This window comes from Rhineura floridana, chromosome 8, assembly GCF_030035675.1.
Source record: "Rhineura floridana isolate rRhiFlo1 chromosome 8, rRhiFlo1.hap2, whole genome shotgun sequence".
Classification (NCBI taxonomy): Eukaryota; Metazoa; Chordata; class Lepidosauria; order Squamata; family Rhineuridae; genus Rhineura; species Rhineura floridana.
The window spans coordinates 130,372,393-130,398,351 of NC_084487.1; the positions used below are offsets into that span (position 1 = coordinate 130,372,393).

A 25,959-nucleotide genomic window follows, 5' to 3' on the forward strand; every position below is an offset into this window, starting at 1 on the left:
TGAATGATTTCCTTTACAGGAAGCCATGCTTAGGGTAGAACAGCTGGACAACATGGTAAATTACTATTTAAAATGTGAAACATGCACTCAAAATCAAGGCTTCCTGGAGTGGGATACAACGAGTACCATTTCAACAAGTTGTCCTAACACTTGGACTTATTCTATAGAGTCCTAGAACCATTTATGCTGTCTTGAGCTCCTTGGAGGAAAGGCAGGCAGAATGTAAGTGTAACTAACAAACAAACATGGTCCTTCTGACCTGTTTTCTGAAATTAGGGCTAGATGGTGCTGCTGTTCTCTTTGTGTTTTGAGCTGGTGTGACATAGATCTTCCATGTTGCTGTGGAGCTGTATGACTTCTCTGCTGCATAACACCTCCACAGAGTCTGCAGGACATAAACACACAGTTATTACTAATATCATATATAAATGAAAAAATACAGAACTTGTCAATTGTAAACAAAGAGCATTACATGTCCAATGTGAACAGTGCAAAAGATTTCTAGCACAGGCTAGGGATGGGTTCTGTTGACTGAAAGCATTCCATCAGTCTAACAGGCTGGTATTGATTCAAGTTTGGTTTTGTCCGCAAACCACTGCTTTTACCAATCTGTTTTCCCTCAGAAACAATATTGACATTAATATCAATATTTTAAAAGAAATATCAATAAATTAAAGGAAATATTGATAACTTAAAGGAAATATCAATAAAATATTGATATTAATGTCAATATTTTAGATGCTGATTTAAAAAGAAATCCATTTCCAAAAATAGCAGGATAAAATCACTACATAAAAATACAATCTGCAACAATAGCGAATAAGCACATTAATGGAAAATTCAGTACCAAATCTGAATTCGGTGGGATTCTATCACATCTCTTCTAGGGATGGAAAGATCTGTCATTTTCAGCTCTCAGTTTCTCATTTTTCCAATCATAAATTCAGTTCTCCACATTTCTGCTGCAATTAGTGATTTTTGTTCTTAAAAAATCCTCATGAAAATTCTCCAGCATTTTAATGCTAATTTCTCCTAATAAACACATTTTTGTAGACAGTTTTGGCTAATGCACACATTTTTGCAAGCAATTTCTCCTAATATAATGCACTGTTGTACATTATCTTCACTAATAGGGGTGCCGGCGTGACAGCAGCTTCCTGCAGCCCCACTGCCTCCTCTACACACTGGGGCCCTTCAAAGTCACTGTGGACTTGCGGTGCCCGGACTACCTGCTCTGCCACCACCTGCTACACTACTACAACTGCAACGATGAGAGCAAGCCACCCCAGCAGGTGCACCCACACACCGTCTTGGCCCCTTTTACACCGTCATCCACGCTGTGGCCTGCGGCTTCTTCAATCCCATGCTGCCCGACGACAACAACAAGCCAATGACAACTGGCTGACCAAGGTATACATCTACCAGGTCTATTTGCTCCACCCGCAAACGCCGCCAGCAAGTCATTCAGCCAGTCCAAGAGGAACTTATGGTGGCACCCACCGCCCTGGAAGAACTGCAAGACTACGAGGCCTGGGAGCTACCGCTGCAGCGTCAGAGGGCCCGCGGGCCAGACCAGTTGGTCAGCCTGCCGGTTGCCGCCACCCTATTTCTACTCTACCAGCGGTGGTGGCAGTGTCATGGGCCAGGGCACGCAGACGGAGACCCTTAGCATTAAGCTGTACTACTCTTGGCCTGAGCCGCAGGCTGTCGCCGTTTTGGACTCGTGTACTGCCTCTTGAAATAGCTGTAAGTTCAGGCGAGACGGAATGTCTTTTATGGATATTTTTTCTTAATATATTATTATTTGCTATTTAATTTAATGTTTTGTACAATGTATTGCTTACTGATGTATTGCTTTATTCATGTATTGCTTTATTGATGTATTGCCTTGTTGATGTATTTTTATATTTGTGTTTACTTTTTCTGTAAGCCACCTTGAGGGCCTTTTGGCCGAAAGGTGGGGTATAAATAAACATTATAACATAACATAACATAAAATATTCATTTTTATGAAAATTTCCCCCTAATATATGCATTTTTGTAAACATTGGTTGGACAGCACCACAAAATTCAGTAAGCGCCAATTTTGAAAGATAGCTGTTTTCAGTTCTCATATTGTTTCAGAAAGTGTGGATTTGATAAATTCAGCTTGAAATGCAAACTGAATCAAATTTCTCCCCTACCTCTAATTGCCACCATTCACAAGTTATGCTTTTCCTGGTTTAAATATCCCCACAGCTCAGAAGATAGAGTATTAAACATGCACTTCAGAAAGAAAGCTTCTATTTACAATGGCACACCAAACACAAGAAGTTTGAAATGCAGCTGTAAATCCACTTCCTGCATTGCTATCAGTCAATTTAAAAAAGTGATATAAGTGCACTTAAACATTTCTGTCTTTCTCCCATGACCCATCAACAATTAGAGGGGCTCAGAGGTGCTTCAAGTTGGCCACATGGCATTGTTCTTAGCATCATCAATTCTCACATCTAAAATTCTCATTTCTCTTAGATTTTCAAATTCAGAATTACCTGACCTTATTTCCAGAGTGGAACTTTTGCATTAAATATTCTCCATTATTTATTGTTGAACTTTGTAGACCTTTTTGCATACACAGTTTTACCACGGCTGTTATATCCTCAGTTTCATTCATGTACCCATCATATTACTAATGCACGTGTGTGTTGCTAAAACACTGCAAGGGGAAACTCTTGAGTTGATTATATACGTGAATGCTTTATAAAGGATATTTTATTGGGCATTGATAATCAAGCATTTACCTGAATTAGAGATGCTGCTGCAGGTATCTGCCTATTGAAATGTTTCTGACGTTGTTTCTGTTGTACCTTAAGTGCAAAGCCAGAACCCAGGATCCCCTGAAAGCCAAAAGCAGTCATTTGTTAAATAAAACTTTCTTTAATGCTTACATGTAAAACTAACAATCCAAGGTATGGAATGCCCAATAAGCAATACAGCATACACATCAACCAGTTTCTTCAAGACATTAGCAATATTTACTAATTGGTTTGATAATTATTTAAGATTTCCACTCACTGCTGGAAGAGCAAAAAAGGAGATGGCAAACACAGAGAAACAGGATGCTATTGTCTTGCCAATCCATGTCTGAGGCACTTTATCACCATAGCCAATAGTTGTGACTGTAACCTATAAAATAGATAAGAAATCATTTACAAAAAGGTTGTAATGCTACTAGGTTGAAGGCTGGTTCATGTTTGTGTTCTTTTGCAGTAGATTTAAAATGAAACTACTGTGCATTCCTGTCAGGCTCAATTATGATGGTCTGCAGTAGAAGTCAGATGTGCACAGTTCTGACTGGCTAGTGGTTCCAATGCACTTTTGCAGCATTTTTTAAAAAAACATTCAGGGCATTTTCCCACCCCCAAAAGAAAACAAGCACTTATTTGGATTGTTTAACTCTACAAGAATCCTACTGTATATATATATATACACACACACACACATTTAAAAGTCTGCCTGAGGCACTGTGGGAGACACACAACAGAATATTGAATCAGCATTGTGAGTTCACTGCCTAGTATGCTTGTCATATGAATTGTGAGGGACAGGGGGGAAAACCCAGCAAGTCCCAATTTCAATGTGTGTTTATAGCTCCTTAAATCTGTGAGTTTATTTCTAGGTTTATCTGTACAGCTTCACAGACACATAGTAGGGTCAAGTAAGAATTGCACCCTGGTCTTGATGTTTTGGTCACACAATTTCTATCCCAAACACACTTCCTGAGTGGATGTGCTTAGGATGGCTCTGGGAGATTCAAGCAAACAGCAGAAAGTTATAACCTAAGGACTACATATAACTGCTTCCTGATACAAATCATAATTATGTATGAAGATGGAAGTAATATTTTAAAAGTGGCAGACATGGTTTGAAAACACCTTCATTGCCTTCCAGGCAATCATATATCGGTCTGTGTACTGAAGCAAAGGTCATAAAAACCAACACTATTGCAGGTTTCAGTATCATTTATGCTGATCACAGGAAAGACTGACTACAGGGGGAGACTAATATCTATTGATTAGGGTTGGAATCCCCCCCCCGATAACTTCAGGTTTCATTTGTTCAAGTGAAGGAAGTAGGCAGAAAATGTATTTAAAGGATTAACACTATAGAGACTAACAGGGAAGCCTAGAGGGGCTTGCCTTAATGTGCGGAAGCCTCTCTAGACTTCTTTTTTATTCTCTTTAATTATCCCTCTGTCTCTTTAATTATCTCCTTAATTATCCCTTTAAATGCTGTACCCCCCTTTGCCATGAAAAACAGGAGGGGAGCCTTATATGTTGTAACATAGATGGTCTGCAGTAGAAGTTTAAAATTCCAGTTTTAAATATGAAGTGGGTAGACTTCTTGCCCATCTCTACTGCTTATGCATAGCACAGAGAGAGACCCTGGAGTAGTTTTCCAATTGTTTATACAAAGTTTGCTTCTTCTTTTTTTCATGTTAAACATGTGGCAACGGGGAAATCATCTTTTTCTACCAAGAATGGACCTGGGAAAGATGCTACATCATGATGTAAATTTGAGCCCAGGGACATTCTGTTCAGGAATGCAGCATTGCTGCAAGAAGCCAAGCCATTGTTTGAAGCTGTGCAAGGCTTTTTAAATTTTATTTTATTATGGTTTCAGAAAAAGAACAGATAAAAAATGAAAACCCTTGGCTGCCTCATACAATTGTACTAGGGTTGCCAGGTCTCTGGTTTTCTGCCGGAGTCTCCGGCAAAAGGGGGCCGTCTCCGGCCTCCGGCAATACTTTGTTTAAACAGGGAGATCTCCGGCTTTTCATTGGCCCCCTCAGCCACGCATGCGTGATTGACACATGCATACATTGGGCTGTGGCTGGCCGCCTTCCTGCCCTGTCAGTCAGGCAGGGACCACTGGAGAGCATGGACTTGAGCAGCCGCCACCCCTGCAGGGACCCCCCCAGCACGCAGCTGCAGCAGCAGCCACCACCCAGAGCCCACACACAATTGCAGGTGAGGGTGCTGCTGGACGTGGAGCCCGCAGCCGCCTGGCTGAGCGAGGGCAGCCTCCTGGCCCGCGTCTGCCACGATGACGTGGGTTCCGTCCAGCCGCCGCCCCTTCAGCGACTCCCCCCCAGCAGCAGCGGCCTGGCAGCCTCAGCAGGAGCCCGTGAAGGGGCAGTGGCAGTGGAGTGGAGGCCAGGCTGGGCTGGCTCCTTCTTAGCCCCGGCCTGGAGCCAGTTCCCCTGCTCCGGAAAGGACGGCCGGCTGCTTCACCTCTCCTGCTGTGGGTGCCGCTGGGCGGCAGCGGCCGCGATGGGCCCCCCCAGCCAGAGACTGCTGAGCCCCATCGCGGCCGCTGCCACCCAGTGGCACCCACAGCAGGAGGGGTGAAGCCGCCGGGCCGGCCGTCCTTTCTGGAGCAGGGGAAACGGCTCTGGGGCTAAGAAGGAGCCGGCCCTGGCCGGCCTCCACTCCTGCTGAGGCTTGCAGGCCACTCGGAAGCCGTCTCCTAGCAACCGCTGCCAAGACGGGGCCCATGCGGCCTTGCAGCCTGAGCAGGAGAGATAGAGAGGCTGGAGAGAGAGATAGAGAGGCTGGAGAGAGAGAGATAGAGAGGCTGAAGAGAGAGAGAGAATTTCTTAGATCTTACTACCCCTGCCATTATCAGTAGCAAATCTCTGAGCTTTGCTTAAAGAAAGTTTCCAAACCTTGTTTTAATCTGAATGTTGAAATCACAGTTGGGAGGGTAAAATAACCAAACAGAAACTCCGATTTGTTCAAGCTTGACTACCAAACCTTTACATGGTGCTGTCCTTATAGTCATCCACAAGCTGTTAGTTTATGGAGGATCTACACAACTTTAAAATCTCCTCCTTGATGCTATGCCTGAACTGGACTCAATATAAAAAAATCCTGAGGATACTTCCCTTTCATCAGAAAAATGTGAAAAGGCAGACCAAGAAGTTAGAATTCTAGATCATGATGATGGAAGCAATCTACATTTGTACTGAATCCCTATTTTCTCTTTCATTGTACCACTTCACTGTTCTTTGGTGACTGGGAGCTCTCTTGAGGCAAGGACAATGTGGTATGTATTTATCTATAAGGCAGCTCTCTTAATTTACAGAAGTAGAGCCAGACATTAGATACAGTATGCCATCATGTTAAGACCACCACTTCTATCTAAAGCAATGAACAATCTCCCCAAATTCCTTGTTTGATAAACATACTAAACAAAAAACCCACAGGAAATAGTTATGGAAAGGCTCATTCTTGCCATCTTTGCCTAGTTTCCAAGTGCAGGCAAAATAACATGCCTCTGCACATTATCCAGATTTAAAACTCTTAAGGCTGATATGAAGCCTCTTTGTACTCCATTTATTTTCTCCTACAAAGCTTCACCTGCTCAAAAAATGTTATGCTCTTGGATTATACCTTCCCCTGCAAAAGCGTCATTAGGCCACATCCCATGCTTAGAAGTCTACACCTCAGTATTCAAACATCAGTTAAGGAAAAGTTGAGTTCTGTTCCTGGCTGCACCTGCAGTGTCTTTGTGCTATTTTAACTTACTTCAAGGCAGGTTCACCATAGACTCCAGACCTAATAAGAATCAGGAAGCACATGCTTCATATTCCACTGCATCATTCAATTTTTAATTAAATTTTGACATAACGGTACATTGCCTCTGCAAACTATCCCTGTAATCTAAAGAGAGGTGGCCTGACTTAGAAAACCAAACGCAATCTCTTTGTACAGTTCATCCAGTCCCTATTAAGAAAGAATACGGAGAAAGTACAGACCCAGAAATACTTCACATTTAATAAGGACTGGAAAGATTAGAAAACAGAGAAAATAAAATGTGTGCACACAAGCTAAAAATTGGGAAACTGGAAAATTGCAGGGTAATTTCCATTGGGAGTGGTATTCCACATTCCTCAAACAGGGAACATGATAATACTGTATCAAGGGAAAGAATAAGGGATTTAGTGATGTCAACAAATTGAGACCTTCCAGTATATTTTGCCCATATCCACTGCTGTAGAAAGCTTGAATACTGTTTTATAAAGCATGGAAATACATCTGTATCTTCTTGATTCCCCCCAACTCATTCTCTTTCCATCACCTACTGTAGATGTGACTTTTGCACTAAGTCATTCAGTGGCAAAAGAGCATTTGGCCTTTTCTATTCAGAGCAGCAACAGATGTAATGCTAACCCAAGGCATATACGCAGTCATCTGTAGTAACAACTTCAGAACATACTTGTCCCTTACTTGCCCATGCTGCAGATAGGCAATTACAGAACCAGCATGGTAAATTTTTTTATAAGCACCAGAGAGCCAGTGTGATGTAGTGGTTAGAGTAGTAGATTATAGACCAGTGTTCAAACCCCCACTCAGCCGTGAAGCTCACTAGGTGTTCTTGAGTCAGTCCATGTATGCCACCCTGAACTCCTTGGAGGAAAGGCAAAATACAAATGTAGTAAATAAATAGAAAAAGAATTGGGTAGAGTTCCCATCCAAGTAGCGGTGTTCAAGAAAATAGGTCTTCAGTCAGCAAAAATTCCTCCCTAGGATTCTACATTTGGGTTCCTCTGTCTCTAAATTATTGCTTCTATTTTTTCCTACACATCCCAAGTTGCTTTCCCAACTCTGTGACAAGAAACAATGTTTTCCAAATTCTGCTCCCCTCCAAAAAAAATCTGAAACATGTTGAGCAAAAACCCAGGTGAGCACTCAAGATGCAAACTGCCCATTGCAATGATATAGCTGGGTGCACAACTAACATCACTTTACTGTATGTTGCACTGAGCCACAGGATGGGATGGGATGGGATGTCATGTCTCTTACTTTTCTAGCATTAAACAGCAAGAAACTTTCATCATTAGAAGACAGGGTGTCATATATGCAACATGGCTTGCATCACCAAATTCTGACTATTAAATTCTGACCAATTCCTCCACTACTCCAACAAAATTGCCATGCAGTATCAGAACAATGATGCATCTGATTCAGAACTTTCTCTTTCGATAGTTGCCAGCCAGAAGACACGACGAGAATTTTTCAAGCATGACATGATGATCTCTTTCCCCTAGGTTCCTTTATGCCTGGTAGTCAGATGTACTGTATCATCTCTAAAAATATGGAGATTTCACTTCTGCCTAATGATGCTATTAGCCAACTATAAGTCTACCCTTATATCCTAGTAGACGTTATGTGACAATCACTTTCATAGGTTAATTACATATAAGCATAGAATGGAATCTCTCTTCATATTGTATGTGTGTGTTATGTGCCTTCAAGTGGATTACGACTTATGGCAACGCTATGAATCAGTGACCTCCAATAGCATCTGTCGTAAACCACCCTGTTCAGATCTTGCAAGTTCAGGTCTGTGGTTTCCTTTATGGAATCAATCCATCTCTTGTTTGGTCTTCCTCTTTTTCTACTCCCTTCTGTTTTTCCCAGTATTATTGTCTTTTCTAATGAATCATGTCTTCTCATTATGTGTCCAAAGTATACGTGTCCAAAGTCAGAGGAAGGCAATGGTAAACCACCTCTGAATACCTCTTACCATGAAAACCATATTCATAGGGTCACCATAAGTCGGGATCGACTTGAAGGCATTCCATTTCCATTTTCCATCCATACTCCCTAAGCTTGTGAGAAAGAATGACCTTGTCATTTCAGATGGACCTAGGAACACCGTATTTTAGGTAAGATTTCTATTTTAATCTCTGATCAGAGATTTTTTTTTTGAATGGTATGCTCCAAGCAACTGTGGTTGATACAATGTATCACGTTTAATGACATCACTAGGGCCCGCCCCATGACGTCACTAGGGCCCGCCCCCATTTTCTCAGGTTTTTGAATGGTCCCGACCTGGCAACCCTAAATTGTACAGTTGGAAGGGACCTATAAGGCCATCAAGGCCAACCCCCTGCTCGATACAGGAATCCAACTGAAGGCATCCCTGACAGGTGACTGTCTAGCTGCCTCTTGAATGCCTCCAGTGTTGGGGAGCCCACTACCTTTCTAGGCAATTGGTTCCATTGTTGTACCGCTCTAACAGTTAGGAAGTTTTTCCTGATGTTCAGTCGAAATTTGGATTCCTGTAGCTTGAGCCCGTTGTACTGTATCCTGCATTCTGGGATGATTGAGGAGAGATCCTTGCCCTCCTCTTTGTGACAACCTTTCCTTGAAGAGTGCTATTATATATCTGCTCAGTCTTCATATTTAAAGGGTAAGGCAAACTTTATTTGAATTCGCCATTTACTGGATATCCTCACATACAGTTTCACAGATGACAAATGCCAGGATAAAATCTATACAACTAAAGTTGTGCCAAATATTCCTCCTATCTCCACCCTCCCCCCCCCACAGAGAGAGAGAGAGAGAGAGAGAGGAGTGAAGGGGGGGTCAATCTTGTATGTTGTAACCTACATGTTTGAATACACCTTAGATCCAAATACTCTAATATGCCTTACACTTGGTTTGGTTCCATTCCACAGTTCAAATGGTGTTGCTTCTCTGCCTTTGGTGGGTAACCTGTTTTGCAATTAAGTGGCTGTCATAATTGCTTCCCTCCAATATTTGTTTTGCAATTCAGCATCGAGAAGCCTACTTCTTGTCATTTCTAACAGTGTTCTATTTTTCCCTTCTGACACTCCATTTTGTTCTGGGATACAAGGAATTGATTTTTCATGTTTAATGCCTTGTCACTTTCTTGTCACTATCTTTCCCTGTGTATTCATCACCATTGTCAGTGCACAGAGTCTTGGGCTTTCTCTCAAATTTATTGCTCACTCTAGTCACAAACTCTTTAAACTTTTGTAACAGTTCATTTTTCCCTTTAAGGAGGTAGATGTACACATATCTTGAAAAATCATCTATAAAAGTAAGGAAATAAACATTCCTTCCTAGTGTCATGACAGGTAAGGGTCCACAGATGTCACTGTGGATTAAAACCAGGTTTTTTTTTCTGATTGCACTTCAGGATATGACCTGTAGTTGGCTCTAGTTGCATTTGCTTTAACACAATCAACACACTCTTGCATATTTTTATGTCTATATTCTTTATTAAATTGTCTTTCACAAGTTTTGAAATGCTTTCAACATTTTTGTGGCCAAATCTGCAATCCAACAACCCCATGCAATCTTTATGAAGACATTCTTTAGTAGCATTAGTTTGCGGTCTCACAGAGTCTACTTCATAAAGGTCTTCATTACTTTAAAATACTCTCATAAGTAGTTCTCTGCCTTTGAACACAAAACAACAATCTTTCCTAAACAAAACTCTGCATCCTCTCTTTGTAGCTGTTTTTACTTTCATTAAACTGTTATGTAGAGATGGCATATAGTAAGTTCCAGGAGCACACACCTCACTGGTGCTCTTTTCACCCAGTTTACATTGTCCAACAGCAAGATACACAGAGACTTCACGATCCATATCTATATCTGAGAAAATATCCAAATTGTGAAGTTGCCCCACTGCCTATGTAAATCTTGTTGTGGGCTTGGTTTGAATCAAGTCTACAAATTATTTCTTTTGCAATATATATTTTATTTCCTTTTCCAAAATTATTTCCTGGAGAGGCAATCCCCCTTACCCCTTTGTCTTTTGGTCTTGCTGACTCATTCCCTTAGAATTTGCCCTTAAGGGGTTTTCTCAGGTGAGGGCAAGCACTTTTCCAATGCTGATTACTACCACAAAAGAAACAATGCTTGCCTTGAGTCAGTCTGTAGACGTGGTTTTTAGTTTCCTCATTTTGTATCTGTTCTCTTAGATTAAATTCTTGCAAACATTCCTCGACAAAACTCAAATTTATATTTTCCTTAACTTGAAGCAGTTTAATTATTCCTTCATATTCTGGAGGCAAAGTATTGAGCAAAAGGCCAATCTTAGCTGCCTCAGGAAAATTTATCTCCTGTTGCTCCATCTCACTGTTCCCAAGAAAGAGCTCATATGCTCCAATATATTAATTGGATCTTTAAGCCTCTTGTTACAGAGTTTTAGCATCAGGGAAACTTGTGCATTCATTGTGTTATGTTGAAAAACTTGCCTCAACCTTTCCCACATTTTACTTGCAGTTTTCTTATCTTCAATATGTGTTCCATGGCTTTCCTGTTTGCAGCATCCAATTCATCTTGTTTCTTTCCAGACGCCGTTGCCCTTGGTTCTTCAAGGACAAAGGCTAACCCTCAAAGTATTCAGCATCATTTTCATCTGAAAGGACCATCTTCTGTAGTTTGAGTCACTTAGCAGCTCAGTGGCATCAGACCTCTGAGCAGATTCAGAAGTAGCCATCCTTTCTTATCTAATCTGTCTGTATTATAGACTCCACAGACTCCTTTTTCCTTTTCCTTTTATAAATCTCCAATTATGTCTGGGCCCATACCCTATGAAGAGAGTTACTCTATGCAGCAGAGTTCATTGGAGATATAAAAAGACTATGAAAGAGAGTGGTGTTCATCTTAAACAAAACAAACTCATTTTATTAAGAAAGTACACATGGATAGGAAAGGCTAATCATCTACATTAGCTGAATTCAAAAGGTAGGGAGAGAGAATTGTGGGAAGAAGGAGAAGGAACTAGAAGTGATGATAGCCCTGAGAATATCAGTCTAACCAATAAGAAGCAATAAGAGATACACTTACCACACCCCACCAGAGAGCATCAGCATAGCTAGAGAACCCTGTTTGTCCCTCCTCATCCACTGCATCCTTCTCAGCGAGGTACACAAAGTATGATGAGAAGATCAGTCCCAAGAATCCAATATACAGTGTAGTTATTAGTTCCTAATAGGAACAAAACTAAATTACTAACTGGAAGCTTATTCACTTGCATATAGTACAATTGTTCATTCTAATTTAAAAAAATTGTTGTAACCATCTAGTATTTTTAATAAGACCCCTCCAGTGATGCTGGTCTGTTTTATCACCACTGGCAGTCATTTACTGTACCCTGATTGCATATTAAACACATTTATATGTATATATCAATGGCATGGTAAGGAAGGGCACCTGGACAACAACCCCTTATTCTGACCTTGCCTTTGCCTCCCAGCATGTCTCATCTTTGAATTGTTATGCTATCCTTTATACATATACCCACAAAATTATGAAGAAGTGCCATGTTTCTGGATAACAAGCACTAGAGTAAATGTGTGTGATTAATTTATGTGGTACCTCAACAGGTGCAGGTAAGGAACATGTGTTTATGCACATGATCATAACCACATAATTATAAATGAATACACTGTAACAGACTATACAAGCCTGACATTAGAATTACCCAAATAACACATTTGGCCAGAAGAAACCTGTTAATTGTAGTGCTTTGCTCTGGCAGCAAAAACCGGAGAATCTACAATACTGTAATGCGGGTAACAGGTAGGTAACTTACAGCCCTCACCCTAACTTCAAAAGCCCTCTGCAAGCAATCAGTTCAGACGTCTGGCAGCTCACTGAGTGGGGAGGGAAAGGTGGGCAGAGAGAGGGAGAAGGGGTGGCAGAAAGAAAGAGAAAAACTCTGGCCCTGCCCACTGTGGGCTTCAGCCCCACCATGCAATCCCTGGCAGATTACCCCTGATGGAATGTGGCCCTTGACATAACATTCATCTGAAATTTATATTCCAACTTTCTATAAAAATATCCAAGATGTCTTACAATCAAGATTAAAATACACAATCATTAAAAACCCCTCACAGAAACAAACTAAAAATCTGAAAACTAAATAGCACCAACATCCTAAAAGCATATTAAGAATATTCCGCAAAAGCTCACAAAAATAAAATTCTCTTCATTGTCTATTTACAAGGGAACTGTGATGGAGCCGGGGTTTAGGAAGTTGTTCTATGTCTTGGGAAACACATCTTCATCAGATACCTTCCTACCATAATTCTTACAGTGAAGGGACCCAGAGCAGAATCTCAGGAGAAGACTAACATTATTAGTCAATCTCCTGTGGAAAAAGGCACTTCTTGAGATATTCTGGTTCCAGGCCATTTGGGGCTTTAAAGGTCAAACCAGCACCTCAAATTAAGCTTGGAAACAGACTGCCACTCAGTGAAGCTTGTATAAGATAGATGCAGTGTGTTATGATTTACTGTTACTAGTCAAAACCTTGACAGTTGCATAATTCGATAATATGCAAAGAACAGGCTGGCTTCAGACCACACATGAGCACAATAGATCAGGCTTTTATTTTGCATCATTTAATAAAGAAAACAAGAGCTAAAGCCAATCAATCTTTATATATTGCCTTTATAGATTTTGCTGCAGCTTTTGACACAGTGGACAGAGGCCTTATTTGGCAAAAGCTGGCACAAACAAATATAGTCCAAAGGCTATTATGGTTGATAAGGGCTCTTTACCAATCAAATGTCATCCAGGTGCGACTAGGGAATAACGGCACTTTATCACCTAAAATCCCAGTTTATAGGGGGGTTAAACAAGGGTGCCTGTTGGCTCCCTTTTTATTTAATTTTTTTATAAACGATATTGTTGAGACTTTGTCATCGTCTAAATTTCCTCCCCCCTCAATTAATACAAATAAGATTCCAATTCTTTTGTATGCCGATGATGTGGCCTTATGCTCATTAACAAAAATAGGCCTCAAGCGCATGATCCTAAAATTGGAGGATTATTGCCACTCTCAGAATTTAAAGATCAATCAAGCAAAATCTAAAAGTATGGTGTGCGGCAAATTCATGAATGCAAAGAATAACTGGTCAATAAATGGGGTCCCAATAGAACAGGTTTCTAATTTTAAATATCTTGGTATATATTTGTCCAACAGACTCTCCTGGACAGAACAGATTAAGGCAATGACCCTAATCGGCTCCCGAGCCTTGGGCTTGACGAAAAAATTCTTTTTTACGCGGGGGGGGCAATTTGTTCCCCCTATGATAAAAATATTAAAAACCAAAATATTACCGAAGATTTTATATGGAGTAGAATTATGGGGGGTAACTGCAAGATCTTATATGGATACTCTCCAGAATAGTTTTATGAAGCAAATTTTAGGACTTCCCATGGGGACTCCGGCAGCCCATCTCAGGGCGGAATTGGGGATTCCCTCAGTTGAGGCTCGCATTGATTTGGCATACCTTAGATATTGGCTCCGAATTCTCAACATGGATGATTCAACCCTAGCAAAACAATGCTGGTTAGAACAAATGCGGCTGGGAGGATGGGCTAAGAACTGCCAGATGATGGAATTAAGCAATGATGCTCTTCGCAATTGGATTTTTGATAACAACGCTGCCCAGGATCATTTATCTATAGAAATGGCCCCTTATTCATCGTGGTTTCCTTGTTTTAAAACTAATCATTTTATGTCTAATTATTTAGACGCTCTTGACAGTGCCCCAATTAGAAGAGCTTTTACTTCCCTTCGCTTTCAAGCTATACCCACGGCCTATATTGAGGGCCGATACAGAGGTATTCCTGTGGCTCAACGCCAATGTGTTTACGGCTGTAAGGCAATTTTTATTTATTTATTTATTTTATTTATTTTATTTTATTAAGCTTATATACCGCCCGACTAGCAACAGCTCTCTGGGCGGTGAACATTAAAAATACAATAAAAATAACACAATACAAAACTGTACAAAAAACTGTACAGTCTAAAATCAAAATATAATAATTTAGAATTAACAGGATAGAAGAGATTGTTCACTATTTACTATATTGCCCCTTATATGAGGACCCTAGGCAGAAATTTTTATCCTTAATTCTAGTCCCTTTAGCACTTTGCACAGATAATGAGAGGGTCAACTTTCTTTTAAATGATAATTATAATTCTGTGACCCTTGCAGTCGCCAATTTTGCATTGGCGGCCCAAAAACTGAGGAAAACCTTTGTCAAAGACTTAGACGATCTGAACTGACATTGATTTTAATAGTATCTATATATATTTTTTAGGTATTGTATGTATGTAACTTTGCACAAGGCCTATGGCTCAGATTGCAATAAAGTGTTGTTGACAGTTGCAGTTCCAGACTGTCTTCAAGGGCAGCCCCAAGTAGAGCTCATTACAATAGTCTACTGTGGAAGGCCAAGTTTGTTTTTTCCAAGAAAGTGTGCAGTTGGTATATAAGATGAAGCTGATTTAAAAAACAAAACACCATGCCTCCCACTGCTGTGAGCTCTCCAGAAGCTGGGTTGAATCCAAGAGCGTTCCCCAAATGCTAATTCAGAAGACTCCTTTGTGTTCCTCAGAAGCCGCTCAGTTTCCAAAGTCACAAATAGGCCTCATTGGTATCACCCTAAACGTGCCTTCTGGGAAAAGAACTTTTAGAACATATGGCAAAAGCAGAAATCAGAGCAAAAATAACATGATTTGGAGTGAGAAGTAAACAGGAATCAAGGTTAGAACAAGATTGCCAGCAGTAATTTACATAGGAGGAGGACAGCTTTTTTGGGGGAAATGATATATTGTTTATTTTTCCTCATACTAGGGAGTGCTCCCTGTTGTTATGAGAAGGAAACAGCATCAGTGTGTGTGTGTGTGAGAGAGAGAGATCAATATTCTGTGATCTCCACAGTCAGGACCAGCAGCGTACAACTGACTTCCCAAGGTAAGACTAAGGTTGTTCAGGAGGGCAGGAAGCAGCAATGACTGTACTCTCTTTACGTTTGACTTATGCTATGCCCCCACAGCTTCCATTTTGTGTTATATTACTCCCCCAATGGCAGCCAATTTGTGACTGGAGCCCACAGTGCTTTCACAAAATTCAAACTGTGCCTGCTGGCTCAAAAACGTTGGCAACCCCTGACATACCCCAAATGCTACATTTTCTTATTTTCACCATACTTGAGGTTAGGATAAAAGCTTTACACATGTCAAACATATTCAATGACCTTTTCATATACAATACCTGACGATGAATGAATACAACAGATCCCAACAGCCTCCAAGTGCCACCCTGTCGATCTACATGAAGCATGCGAAGAATCTGCAAAAAACGGATTCCCCTTGACAGAAAGAGTTATGGGAAAAAATGGTAGAATGAAGTGAGAGCCCTTTATACATAGAAGACCCGTTCTTGAAAAAGTGAAAATATATTATTCTGAATACTGCCATGGAATTTGAAAGCATTTCAGTACTAAAAGTATTCAGACAAAAAAATAATATATAGGTCATAGATAGCCAAATGGCAGCTTTATGGGACAGGGGAGGAAAATTTATCTGGTCCCTGTCAGCCCTAAAATACTTTAATTTGGGTGTGTCAAGCAAATTGTGCACATTTCCACTTTTGAGGAAAAGAAAGAAGTTTTCTTACTATTTTAATGTTACATCACTCTTTGATTGTGTATATTGTTGTGAGGGGGATGGGTTGGGAGCATCAAGCACCCGTTGTCTCACCATCTGATTCCCACAGCAGCCCCAGTGAGCTCAGAGGGAAGGCGGGAAGGAGCTCTTTGTATCTTCCCTGATTCTCCTTTTAGTTCAAAGTACAGTTGCATGGCTCCTCCTTGACCTTGGTTTTCTGTCCTGCTCACAAGTAGCTGTTGTGTTTCCTTCTGCAGTATATGTAACGTGTACTCTCAAATAGCAACAGGCGTATGAATTTCTTTGTAATGTTATGCCTGAGTGCATCTGCTCTTACTGTTAGATGCTGGGAACTTGAATATGGAGTCTGAGGACATCTGTCTGACACAGGAAAATACACTTCTAACTAGGGCTGGGCAAGAATTTAACTGAATTTAGATTTAGCACCAAATTTTTCAGTAGTCCACATATTCATCTTTGCACAGTGATCCTGTTTGCTCTGAACTTCAGCAGCTTTCCCCCGACATTGGATTTCTCCCCCTCAAACATTCCCTTGAATATATTGTTCTTTTATTGATTTCACTCACAGTACAACACAGCAGTACAGCTCTCTCTCTCTCTTCCATCCCCCCTCCACTCGAATAATCCAAGCTCCAAGCAAGAAGGAAGCAAGCCAAGCCTATAATAGCCTATAACAGAGCAGGAGGAAGACGCAAAGCGTTTCCTTTCAAAATATCCGTAATTCCTTTCAAAATATTGATCGTTTCTTTCAAAATATTGATATTCCTTTCAAAATATTGATCATTTCCTTCAAAATATCAATATTAATATTGATATTTTGGGGGAGAAACAAAAATTGGACCAGTGAAAACAATAGACAGCAAGCAAAGAACAAACTCAAATCTATACTGCTTGTTAGGTTGACAGAATGCTTTTGAAGCAGCACTGGCCAACGGATCCCATCCCTACTTCTAACTCCCAGAACACTGTCATTAGAAAATGTAGTAAAATGCTATAGAGGCTTTATTCCCTAAAATGACACCTCCTTTTCTCCTTTGCAGACTTTTATGCATAGAATTGCATTCCAGAATGCCTCCATGCAACCACTTCCTTTACTTTTTTCAAATCGCTCCATGAAACTCGCCTTTTCTGGAAAGAGTTTGAATATCCTATTGTAACTAAGTTAAAGTATGTGTGATTGAAATAATCACATATTTTTCCATTGTTTACCCCTGCCTCCATTTCTCCGTACCTATTTTAAGCCCCTTGAGGTAAGAAGCTGTCAAACTTTTTTTTGAGCAGCACATAATGCAACTAGAGGTAAACAAATGTCTTTGTACAATTTATGTCAACTCAAAAATTTTGAAACAGATATCTAATTGTTTTTACCGTGAGGAAGCAAATATAAAACTTGACATATCTTATTGAAGACATACCTTATTGCAGATGTGGCAAACACCTGTCCATTTGATCCTACACTCAAAACAATAATTGAAGCTATCACAACAATGAGATCTGTTGACAAATGGATAATGAAACTGTTAATACATTTGAACACCATCCAAGGAAAGTTGGGGGAAGGGGTTTCCTATGAAACAGAGATTTGATGTTTCAGCCTTTCAGTATCAAAGCCACAAAAATCCCTGACTTTGATGTACAAAATTCAGCCAAGAGATGCAGATTCCCCAAAGGGATTATGCATAATGGCCAGAGAATGGCAGAAATTCAGTCGATATATGCATGTTTCTCAAAGCCTGTTGGAGGTTATGTATATCGACTGGAAATGTGCACAATTCCCTCTTCATGGAAGGATTACGTGCACATTCTCCATGACACCTAGCAAACGTGCACAATTGTTGGTTAATATTCACATTAACTGACATTTCCCTTAGCATATACATCCTTTAGGTATGTATCTAATAATAATTTATATTGCAGAGTAGAAGAAAATATCCATAGTGTGTCTGTGTGTACAAATCACATAAAGCAGAGGTAAGACTGTAGTTATTTCAGAAATAAACGATCTCTCTGGAGTGTGTACAACTTGTCAGAAATTTAGCTATGAATTTGGAAGCCTCCAGTTTCAACTAGAATCACATTTGTACCACTCTGCTTCTCCTTTGATCCTGCTGCTGCTACTACCTATTATGATCTAAGCCAAGGCTTGGCTTAGTTAGTATATTGTCTAGACCTGGGCTTATGGCTTGAGCTTCATTTTCAATTACACACTAAGCCAAACCATGGCTTAGCTCATAGCAGTGCAGCAACAGGAGTACAGAGCAAAGCAGCTATAACGACAACCTCCCCAAGGTCCCACAAACTTGCACATTCATACTAAGCCACATTTTGGCTTAGCATAATGTGCAAACCACCTCAGTATATGCCAAGTACTTAAATATTCTAAAGTGTTATATAAACGCTTCCTATTTAATTATTCTGAGAGCCAGCGTGGTGTAGTAGTTAAGGTGTTGGACTACGACCTGGGAGACCAGGGTTCAAATCCCCACACAACTGTGAAGCTCACTGGGTGACCTTGGGCTAGTCACTGCCTCTCAGCCTCAGAGAAAGGCAATGTAAAACCACCTCTGAATACCACTTACCATGAAAACCCTATTCATAGGGTCGCCATAAATTGGAATCAACTTGAAGGCAGTCCATTTCCATTTTTCATTTAATAATTCACATGTTGGCTTACAGGTGCTAAGACAAAAGGTTTATTCAGAGCTTGGAAAAGCTACTTTTTTGAACTACATCTCCCATCACCTCTGACCATTGGCCATACTGGCTGGGGCTGATGGGAGTTGTAGTTCAAAAAAGTAGTAACTTTTCCAAGCTCTGGGTTTATTTTGATACCAAAAAGGAATCCAGATCAGGGCAACCTCTAGGGGTGAATTTACTACAATCTATATTTTCTTTTCCTTAGATAAAGAAATGCATTAATCCCAGGTCAATGCAATTCCCAGAGTTGCAACTCCTTCGGTGCCACTGCCTTATCTGAAAGCTCAATGTGCCACAGAAGACCTTCCTAGTTTTCCTTTTTAGGCACAGTGCAGCAAAAAGTCATGTAATTCCCACTTATTTCAATGAGAGAGGGAGAATACGTGTTTAGCCTTCCACTGAAATCTGTGGCCCAGTGCTACCCATGTTCATTCAGGGTGTAACCAGGTGTGATGGCAGCAACCACATGCAAGTATTCATGTCTGAATCTTTATAAAGCTGTGGGAAGATGGAAGAAATCAGAAGTGCAGTGTGGAAGAATTAAATCCTTTTCCCATCCATGCATCCCTCCCCCAACTGCTTTTATAGCTGTTTTTATTTCAGTAAAATGTTGAGGGTAGAAATAACTCCCACCAGTGGAAAAACAGCCACCCCAAAAAACCTGTTTCTAGTGGCAAAGAATGGTCATGGAGGGTGGGTTCAGCCCCTTGCACCCATGCTGGACTCAATATCGTCCCCCATATGGAAAACATGTGCTAATTTATATGTGAACCCAAGCTGAGTCCTGCTGCCATCACTTACAGATGTGCCCCAAATCCCACTGATTTCAACAAGCCGAATCCCAAAGGACAGCAGCCTCAAGTAGGGATGGGCAAACCTGTCAATTTCCATTTCTCATGTTTTCAGTCTTAATTTCAGTTCTCCACATTTCCACATCAGTTTGTGATTTCTCTTAAAAAGGTCCTCATGAAAATTCATCAGCATTTTAGTGTAAATTTCTTCTAATATACACATCTGTATATCCAACCACCACATTAAAAAAATTTAACCAGCTGTGCTTCAATATTTTCAGCTGACATAGTAAACTGTAGAATCCCCCTTAGATAGGGCCATGTTTCAGTACTTAGCCTTTGTACAGTATTCTATCTCAGAAAAAAGACAAATAGGGTTGAAGGTAGGCCAGTGTGATAATTGCCATATTACAGAAGTTGGGGCTGAAGATAAGATAATAATGACTTTGCTAAGGCCACCTAGAATATCACCAAGGGGAAATATCAACCAGGAATGTATTAGTTCATATTCTTGTATCAGACCACCTCCCAAGAAGTCTAATAAAAATATCCATCTGGAAACTTCAGTCAACTCAAGTGTACATAGAGCCAGCATAGTCCTGCTGCTCACTGAAAAGGCCATGGGTTTGATTTCCAGATATATTTTTATATTTAAAACAGGCCATCTCACCTATTATCGATATAGGCTTCCTAGCAAAACGTATTCTTCCTTTAATACCAACGTATTTGCTTCTGCAACCTGCAGACCAGAGCCTCACCATATATTCAGCACCAAAAAACACCACCAAGACAATTTCCTGAAATTAAAAACAATATTAAAGGCTTTTGTGTATATATTACATTTTCATAATTGTTCTATTATACATATGGTAGCTACAACTAACAAAATAAAAGTTTATTTTAATATTTCTTTTGTCTCAAAGGCATAAAGACAAAAGAAGTAAGATGGATTTATATAAATACTTCTCTACAGGAACGCTGAATATGCTTGCATGCACACACATATCAAAATGTTTGGGAATCACCAGCGTAAATGCAAAGCTCATTAATAGAGATGTTATCTGACTGCATACCCAGGATCTCACAGGATCTTTGGCTTTTTGACTGGACGATATGACTTAGTACTTTGAACACTTTCTCAGCAGCTAAAGCGTCCATATATTTGGAGGTCAGAGTAGGCTGTACCCTGCAAAAGCAGGATTTCTGATAGCATAGAGAGCCCAATACACATAGGCTCTGCTCTTTCCAACCTTCAGCTGAAGCTGTGTACGCTGGAGGGGGAGAGTACATATGATTCTCTCTCTCTTCCCCACATTCAGTGTACCTACCCGAACAGAGGGTCTGAAAAGGGCTATAGGCCGTTTGATTTGTTTCTACCTGAAACTATCAGACACTTGACTTTTTTCCCTTGGAAGGCAGCAGGGATGATTTTTCCAAAACCAAGTAATAGCAAGTATGTGTTACTAAGCTGTCATCTATGTACCGCCCAATAGCTTTCTGCACTGATGTATAAGAAGGACTGAGGCGCCAAATGAATCAATTCTGTTCTAGTTTTGTATTTCTTCTGAACTGCCCTGACCAAATCTAACATTCGTCAACTTTTCAGAGTTACCTTGTACCTAATTAAACCAGATCAAACCTCAAAATGCCACCAGTGTAAATGACAATTCTTATGACAGAAGGTATTATTTATTTAACAAAATATATATACTGCTTGATTGTTTAAACAACTCTAAACAGTTTACAAGAAACACTAAAATTATAAAAACAGTTTAAAACAAATAACTAAAAACATTTTAAAAAGAGATTAAAACACATCAACATCTATGTGTCTGGATAGGCTTGCCTGAATAGAAATATTTTAAGCAGGCACCAAAAAGAATACAGTGAAGGCACCTGCCTGATGTCATTAGGCAGGAAGTTCCAAAGTGTAGGTGCTGCCACACTAAGATGGTATCAAACATCCATGGAAAAAGATGCAGAGAAACTATTCTAAAGTCCCAAAGAAATCAAGAAGTTTTCTTCGATTATACCAACTCAATTGAATTGTGCATCATCTCATGACCTTATCTACCAAACAAGGACTTCCAGTCGCAGGGTATTCTACATGACTCACCGTAACATAAAAGAAGTTTTTAGGGGTCTGCATCCAAAGGAGTCACTCAAGAAGCTATCTTGTGGTTGCAAAATGTTATCTGCACATTAGTTTGTTTCTTTTAAAAATATATTTTTATTTATTTAATTAAAAACATATAATTCAAAAACACATAAGAAATAAGGAAATAAAGGGGAAATTTAATTGAAATTAAAACGAAACATAAAAAAAGATACAAATTTGGGTCATTGCATTCACAATCCCTGGGAAGAATAATAATTACTGATATTGGAGGGTAGAAGCATTTTTATTTGTAAATATCAGGATGTTGTCCTTGGGAAAATTTGTTTCCAAATACAAACTTTGGCTTTGGTACTCAAGCACTCCTTACTGGAGCATTAGCTATAGTTTAAACATAAAACATGAACATGTGGCTTCAACTAAAACCTCCATAATTATTTGCTTCAAAGAAACATCAAAGCAGAACTGTTTTTATCACTGCTATATATAAGGCAGCTGAGATATTTAAGTCAGGATTATGCCCAGGATTTGGTACAAAGCTTGACAGAGGGGGCCCAAAGTTGTAACACTGAATGCCGGAAATGAATTCTGCTCAAGTCGATGAAAAGTGAGAGACTTCCTTGCTTGCTTTGAGTGCTTTCAACCTGTCAAAGTCTACCAAGAGCAGAGACAGGCAAGAAATTTGCAGAATTTGGATTTCACATCGTATTTTCTAATAGTTTGTATATTTGTTATTTCTGAGGATAGGATTTTGAAGCAGCAACTTTCCATGGATATTTCTGATACCAGGGTTTGGGGTTGTTTTTTTCCAAAATCCCCCTGGAAATGATCGATATTGTGAACATTTATTTTTATCTATGTCAACCATCTGTGTTAACTGCTGAATTGTGTATTGCCTTTCACTTCTGACAATGAGGTGTTGATGACTGTAGCCATTACAATTCATTGTTTGTTGTATTCTTAACCCTTTCTTTTTCACCTCACAGGAGCTGTACAGCACCAGCAGGAAATGGAATTATATGCTGCTGACTCACAAAACTAAAGAATTAAGTCCATTGTCTCTGCCTTTTATTTATTTATTACATTTATATACCGCCCCATAGCCAAAGCTCTCTGGGAGGTTTACAGCAGTAATATATTCATAGCATCATTCCAGTTTATATTTTAATATACCTCAGGCTCATGGGGGGGTTGTATGTTTAACATACGCTATTTTCTTTTTTTTTCAGCACGTTTACTTGAAAATGTAAGAAAATTAAGCGGTCGGCTAAATCCATTTTTCCAAGAAAGTTTTGTTTTCACCCACCCAATAATTATAAAGAATATTTATGTTTAAAACAGTTTTCTTTAAATGAATTGTTTTCATTTCTATGTACTCTTCTTCTTTTATCTGCATTCATAAATGGGCTTATCACAATCAACATCATATCATACCTGACAAGTTACCTGAAGTAATAATTATTAGAATGCTTCTTAGTTTAAGGCTTTAAGCTAAGCAGAGGTAAGACTGCTCTGCACTTTGTAAACTACATTTTCCACGCATCAATTCAATTGGCCTTATAATTTAAAAATCATGTTAACTCTCTTTCATTCTCTTATATCATTTTCCTCTTTGCGTTAAGAAATTGTTTCTTCTGTGTAAATGTGGCCTCAGCTATTTGATGTGCTAGGAAGTAGGAACAATTCCAGCCATATAATAGCATTTCGAAACATGCCAGAGAGACCCATTGTGCTCTTCCCCTCCCCCCAGCCTCCCCCCAACAATCCAAACCTTCTCACTCATCCTAGGTAGGCTAACAAAGGAACAATAATTCAACACTTTATTCCCAGCTGTTCCCTTGCCATTTCTCTCCCCGCCTCCTCACCTGGACATCCATCCATGTGGCACAGAGTGTTACTGGAAAGAAGTTAAGGCAGAAACCAGCACCCCCGTTCAAGATTTTCATCGAAAACTAGTCAGACTCTGAACCAGGCAGGCACCCCCTCTCCGTTACAGGTTTGTGAGCTAGGAACAGGATGGGGGTCGTGTGGGGGATTGAACCAGAGACCTTTATGCATGCCAAACAGATACTTTTTATTCTAACAGAACAGTGGCTCTTCAGATTAATCACTTATTTTAGCTCTACATTATCATCAGAGCACAGACATCAAACATATTAAAATAACGTAATCGTGACTTCATAATCAAATGTATGTACCTGTTTTTGCTTGAGGCAGATTCGCATTTGCAAGTACCTTCTGAATAGGATTTTCATCCCCTAGCAATTCCATGTTGTTTACCTATGGCTTTAAACTTGGTCCATGATTAAACAAGCTGTCCAAGGGCCCAGTCATGCCTGGCACCAGCCCTGCTGTTAATACTGTTAATACTGGGTTACCTTGAAGCAATGCCTAGCCTGAATACCCAAGACGGCATGTGGATGGTCGGGCTCAATTCATGAGAGCTTACTTCATTCAACTTGCTTCTCTTCCAGTGTCACTAACCGATCTTGCAGTTTCTCTCACCATGTATGGGTCCCCAAAACAGGCTGCTGCAACCCACAAACCTTCCCTCTCTCCCCTATGTAAGAAGGGTATTGAGAATAGGAGGGGCAAACATGCAGCTCCTGCTGCACATGACTCTTTGGCCAATCCCACAGATGTACATGATAATTCTACTATGTGGTGTGTCTTGATGGAGCTTAATGATAAAGTAGGGCAGTTGAGTGCTGGAGGCCATCAACCCCAGTCATCCACAGCAGGGGGAGAAGGGACTCAAGGGTTTCACAGATGGAAGTACCAGCAGCAGTGGGTGAGACTGCCAGTACCCCTGACTCTGGGAAACTGTTGACAATCAAGGAGGTGAGACCATGCAAGTCAACGTCTCATTCAAGACACAATAGCTGAAGACATGATCACAGGGATAGGAGTGACTCAGATAGTGAAGGATCTTCAGGTGAGGCATCTTCAGATGAAGAGTTCCCTTCTGAGGGTCTAAGTTTTTGAAGAAACAAGGAGTCCATATCCAGTCTCCTTGGTTAAGCATGATGCAGGATAAAGGAGCTGACCATGGCAACAACTTCTCCAAGAGAGGGGTTTTGTTTGGGGGAGAAAGCTAGATATTTCAGCCCAATGAGTGCAGGAGCCCCTAGGTCCTGGGTCTTGCAGGACCCAGAAAAAGATCCTAGAAGGCTACTTTGCAGATACATTGTTATATTGTTCCTCCTGAGACTGGAACTTAAAAAGGGCCAGTGTGACATGAATGGGGTATAGGAGACAAGTAGAAAGGTCATTTGACAACTGGGTAGAGGGGTACCTAGTCTTAATGGGAGTGGTGTAGGCAGGATATCCCAAAAGAGGTTGGCACCTCTCCAATCACATAGGGGTGGTATGCCGGTGATGAAGAAGCCATCACTTACACTGAGGCTTTACACTGCAGGACGATCAAGAACAGGCACATATGTTGAGACCTAATTGGTGGCATGCTGTGGATGGAGCTGCTTAGTTCCAGCAAGCCAGAGTCAGGTGAGGGTAGGAGCAGAAGAGCTTCTCGACATCACTTTTTAGGAAAGGTTTGCTGGGAGTACAACCAAGCAAAATGCAAGCAATGCAGGTACAAACATGCCCATGACAGTGAGACCTACTCAGGACCACATTCCAGGATTGCATGCACATGTACCCAACCAGCTCAGGGCTCCTTTTGGAGCTTTTGGCAGTCTCCCCAATCTAGCAATAGGAGGGGCACCCCCCTGCCGCCGCCAAGAAATGATGAGCATAAGGATGGGGTTGGTCACCCGGCATTGGCCCCAGCATCAATCCATCCTTGGGCTCTACACTTCTTTCTACACATTTATCCTGCCCATGAGGCAGTGCTTTACCTTTTGGAAGGACTCACAAGAGCCAGTTGCTGGGGCCAGTGGCTGTGGAGCCTCAGATGTCCCTAACCAAAGTCAGTACTGGAGTTGCCCGAGATCGCGGTCATGAGCCTCGGCAAGAACTTGTGGCCAGAGTGGTCTGACGAAGAGGAGGACTGGGGTTTGGGACAGGGGCCCAGTGATCTGGGCCTAATGGATGAGGTTG

General features: G+C 40.6%; 1 protein-coding gene across 1 annotated transcript in view; it reads right to left on the reverse strand.

Annotated features, from left to right (window-relative positions):
* LOC133363374 (potassium voltage-gated channel subfamily KQT member 1-like) overlaps positions 1-25,959 on the reverse strand; it is a 566,236-nt gene that overhangs the window by 512,357 nt on the left and 27,920 nt on the right. The window contains exons 3-9 of the mRNA XM_061582770.1: positions 20,455-20,581; positions 17,712-17,790; positions 15,881-15,977; positions 11,655-11,795; positions 3,055-3,165; positions 2,781-2,876; positions 260-385 (exon numbers count right to left, since the gene is read on the reverse strand). Of these exons, the coding sequence (XP_061438754.1) occupies positions 260-385; positions 2,781-2,876; positions 3,055-3,165; positions 11,655-11,795; positions 15,881-15,977; positions 17,712-17,790; positions 20,455-20,581 (777 nt within the window). The remainder of the gene's footprint in view (positions 1-259; positions 386-2,780; positions 2,877-3,054; positions 3,166-11,654; positions 11,796-15,880; positions 15,978-17,711; positions 17,791-20,454; positions 20,582-25,959) is intronic.